We start from the raw sequence: 4,179 nt of genomic DNA, 5'->3' as shown, positions 1-4,179 counted from the left end.
CACTTAGGGCCGGTTGTTCAATGTCCGATTAGCACAAATCGGAGGTAGAAACTCCGGTTAAGCACAACTACTGCTTTATCGATCACATGTTACATGCATGATGTCGAAATCATCGATAGTGTAGTGGTAGTGATAACCAGTAATTGAACAACCGGCCCTTAGGCTTAGATTGAAGAAAGAAAATCTCGGCTACTATACCTGCAAATTCCTGGACCTTTGCTTGATGGTCACTTACAGGTCTATTCTGCACGTTACTGAAGATTTTGTGACCGGAGAATTTTATTACCAAAAAATGTCTTGATTATAAAAAGGCAATAAGGGCCGGTTGTTCAATGTCTGATTAGCACAAATCGGAGGTGGAAGCTCCGGTTAGATACAACGACTGCTTTATCAATCACATGTTATATGCATGATGTCGAAATCGTCGATAATGATGTTTAAACGGAGATTAGTGTTAACCACATATTGAGTAAACGGCCCTAAGATGATCATCGAAAAGGAAAATTAACCTAAGCATGGCAGCGTCTTGCCCTTATTTGCAAATAGTACCACTAATCAATACTTATTTGCGTGATTTAGTTATTTGCAAATAAAACATTAACTCATCGTTTATACGGCAAATTTTACCATTTTGCAAATTGTTATTTGCAAATAATACGTGCGTATAAACGTAGTATAGTTTGGTGCATCATTATTTAGCCATATTTTTTAGTAAAACTGGTTTTTCCTAGAAATATAAAATATTTTTCTATTAAATGAGTTTTCTTAAAATTTATGCACATAAATTATAAAAATGTGTATATTAGAAAAAAGGGATACCTTTCTAACGATACTAATTTTTTTAAATTCGGTCGGGAATTTTTCGAAATATAGCCATTTTAAATTTTCGAAAATTCCCTTTCGCCCCTCCATAGCACCGAAAATATAAGTTTGCACCAAAAAAATTGTATACCATTAAAATGAGGAAAAAAGGCGGATCACGTTTTGTTCTAGCTTAACGTGCNAGCACCGAAAATATAAGTTTGCACCAAAAAAATTGTATACCATTAAAATGGGGAAAAAAGGCGGATCACGTTTTGTTCTAGCTTAACGTGTCGTATTCTGCACTTATGCCAAAGAACTTAGGGAGTATACATATGTATGTACATTTGGCTGCAGTTTAATATGGCAACAGTCTCGGAATTGGAAGCGATCCGAAAGAAGTCGCTTTCCAAATGTCAAATTTTTGTTTGAGCGGCCACAAATCAAACAAACCCTTTGTTATCAAGAAATGTCATGTTCAGTTAATATTTTCCACAAAATTTTATTTATAAGCAAAATGTGATTTATTGTTTACAAAACTAACGAGTAAAAAACTTTGCTGAACAAACTTAACGCGAATTCATCAAAAATCGGTGGAGAGTGCTGTGAGAATCCCAGAGCACCTTTTACAAGTAAAATTTAGTGTGAAAAAAGTATAGTGCAACGATGGAACAGGTCGATTCTGCTGAGCTTCATCTAGGCAGGATACGTGATGTAAAAGATCTGGGTGGTCTCAATGACGAAGCACGCGACGTTGTTAAGGAAGAGGTGATTTTGGAGAGTTCTGGTCACCAGGTAATTACAAAAAATTTTAATGCTGGCGGCGTGGCGTTCCTAACACAAGTTTGCGCTCAGCCCCTTCCCGCGCTCGCTACTTACACCCCTTTCCGTTGCGTGCGGCCTTCTGTCTTCAACAGCGCAATTGATGTGTACACAATTTTTTCTCTTTTTTTCTCTTACTTTCGCGTTTGTTAATTATACGATTTTTTAATTGTAAAACTTAAAGCTGGATACAAAGGTGCGAATGGTGACCTCTAATGAGAATAGTGGCGGTAGTGGGGGTGTGGTCTCAGTACCGGTATCCCTGCCGATAGGCTCTATGATCACTGGAGCCTCCTTTAATGTGATCACACCGGACCAATTGCCGCATTTCAAGCAAATGCTTTGTGTCGATAACGGCTATATATCGAGCAGCCCAGTTGTTGGCAGCATGGGGGGAGATCTGAAGACAATTGTCATCCAGCAAACGACCGGAGGAGGTGGTGCCGGTGGTGGTGTTGGAATCAATCATGATGGTTCTGGCAGTAATAATAGTCACGATAGTACTGGAACCAGTGAACATCCGACTCAGGGTGCTGGCTCTGGTTGCGGGTCGGGGACTGGAGTCAATTGGGCCGAAACTACCCATATGGAGGTATTTCCCATTCGTTGTAAGACAACCAGCGCTGATTTGTATCGAAGTAAGTTGGGATCAGGAGGTCGTGGACGCTGTGTCAAATACAAGGATAAATGGTACACACCCAGCGAGTTTGAAAATGTATGTGGACGAGGTTCGAGCAAAGATTGGAAGCGTTCCATTAAGTATGGTGGCAAATCCTTGCAATCCTTAATAGATGACGGAATCTTGACTCCACACGCTACAAACTGCAGCTGCACTGTTTGTTGCGATGATGAAGCTGGTAAGTACATAAACTATACATTTTTGATGCATACACATAATTCGATTATTTTATTTTTTATTATTGAATTGAATCATGACACCTATGTACATCCCTGCAAACCAAAGTTCCTGAAATCTTTTGAAGTATCTCATTCCTGTAACGATTTTTTTACGAATCTTCAAAGAAAAGTATATAAAGTGGCTCATACGAACTCGTAAAGAAATCTCTGTATGAAAAATAAAGAAAATTCTAAAAAAATCTGCAAGAAATTCTTCATTATTTCTTATTGCTTTACCGATATTCTTCCGAAATTTCGTAAAAGAATAATAGAGTGCACAGTCTAATTCATTTTAGGAAATTCGGCGAAAAATTGGATGAGGTCCACGATGCAGCGAACACAGGCGGCGCCATCTGACATACCACTATTTTGGGTTTGCCGATTTTGACAATTCTAGTCCACAAGTAAACGATGCCTCAGAGACTTTAAATGCACTGAAATTCACTAATACTTGCACAAGAGTCACAATTTTTTCATATTTTCCTTATTAATTATTGTAAATTGTATACTTTTAAAATTTAGCACAGTTAAAACACGTTTACCTTCTTTCTTTTCTTTTAATATCCATTTCGGCTTTGTTTACTTGTGATACACAAATGTCATCGCCGCCAGGACGGCTGAATATTGCGTTCTATCATTCTTGGATGACATCTTTATGAATTCTTTAAAATTAAAAAAAAAAATGGTTTGCCGGGGTGTTATTATGTACATATGTTGGTGTTGTATTCTATCACTCCTGGATGAGATCTACGAATTCTTTACAAGTAATTTTTAAGCAAAAAACAAAACAATTTCTTCATGATGCAATGATCGGATATTAACCAAATTAGTATGTGATCACCTCAGAGACACTAGCTTTCCGATAGAAAAAGAATTATCGAAATCGGCTCACGTGGCCCAAAGGTATGCGGTAACAAGTCAGTTAAAAATTAAAAAAAAAAACGTTTGCATGGATACTATGCACACCAGGAATTGCTCAGAAGGGAAAATTGCAAACTGAGGGAACTGCACTGGCGTGGCACTATGGGCCAGCGTCAGGCAAAAATCATATTAGTAGACTACAATCTGGTAAGATACAGGCTACTCATGGATCTCCCAAAAGAGAAACTAAGAATTATCAACAGGTTTTCTGACGGGACACTGTAGGCTAAGAGGGCACCTGTATAAACTAGGTATCTGGTCCAGCGAACTGTGTCGCTTTTGCGATGCGGCCAAGGAGACTCCTCTACACCTTCTTATGGAGTGTGTGACCGTTGCACGCAGGAGGTATAGGAGCATAGGGCACGTCTGGCCAAGAGAGGAGTACATACACTCACTGTCCTCGGAGTCTATTATGAAATTTATAGACACTCTGGGTCTGGCTGAGGTGTTGTGATGAGCTAGGGGCACAATGGACCTACTGGTCGCAGTGCCATACCGAACTAACTATCTATCTATGTATACTATGTATGTATGTAGGTGTGTCAAGTAGATAATTTCAGGAGCTGAAAGTCCTTCTAAAAGATCTCTCTGTGAGTCCACAGTACATTATTTTAACGTTTTTTTATACCCGAGCGCACTTGTGCACAAGGGTATTATAACTTTGTTCACATAACGGTTGTTTGTAACAGGCAAAACGAATCGAGATAGATATAGACAAATGTATACATAAATGATCAG

General features: G+C 38.8%; 1 protein-coding gene across 2 annotated transcripts in view; it reads left to right on the top strand.

Moving 5' to 3' along the window:
- The first annotated feature begins 1,222 nt into the window (after nt 1-1,222).
- The window catches only part of Deaf1 (deformed epidermal autoregulatory factor 1), a 51,390-nt gene continuing 48,433 nt past the window's right edge, over nt 1,223-4,179 (top strand). The window contains exons 1-2 of one of the 2 annotated variants that reach the window (XM_017611250.1): nt 1,223-1,596; nt 1,808-2,480. In XM_017611250.1, the coding sequence (XP_017466739.1) occupies nt 1,468-1,596; nt 1,808-2,480 (802 nt within the window). In that variant the 5' untranslated portion in view covers nt 1,223-1,467. The remainder of the gene's footprint in view (nt 1,597-1,807; nt 2,481-4,179) is intronic. The other variant, XM_017611251.1, reaches the window with a different exon arrangement.

Source organism: Rhagoletis zephyria, unplaced genomic scaffold, assembly GCF_001687245.7.
Source record: "Rhagoletis zephyria isolate East Lansing unplaced genomic scaffold, Rhagoletis_zephyria_1.1 Rzeph_scaffold_00384, whole genome shotgun sequence".
Classification (NCBI taxonomy): Eukaryota; Metazoa; Arthropoda; class Insecta; order Diptera; family Tephritidae; genus Rhagoletis; species Rhagoletis zephyria.
This window is presented reverse-complemented; position numbering and strand designations above follow the sequence as displayed.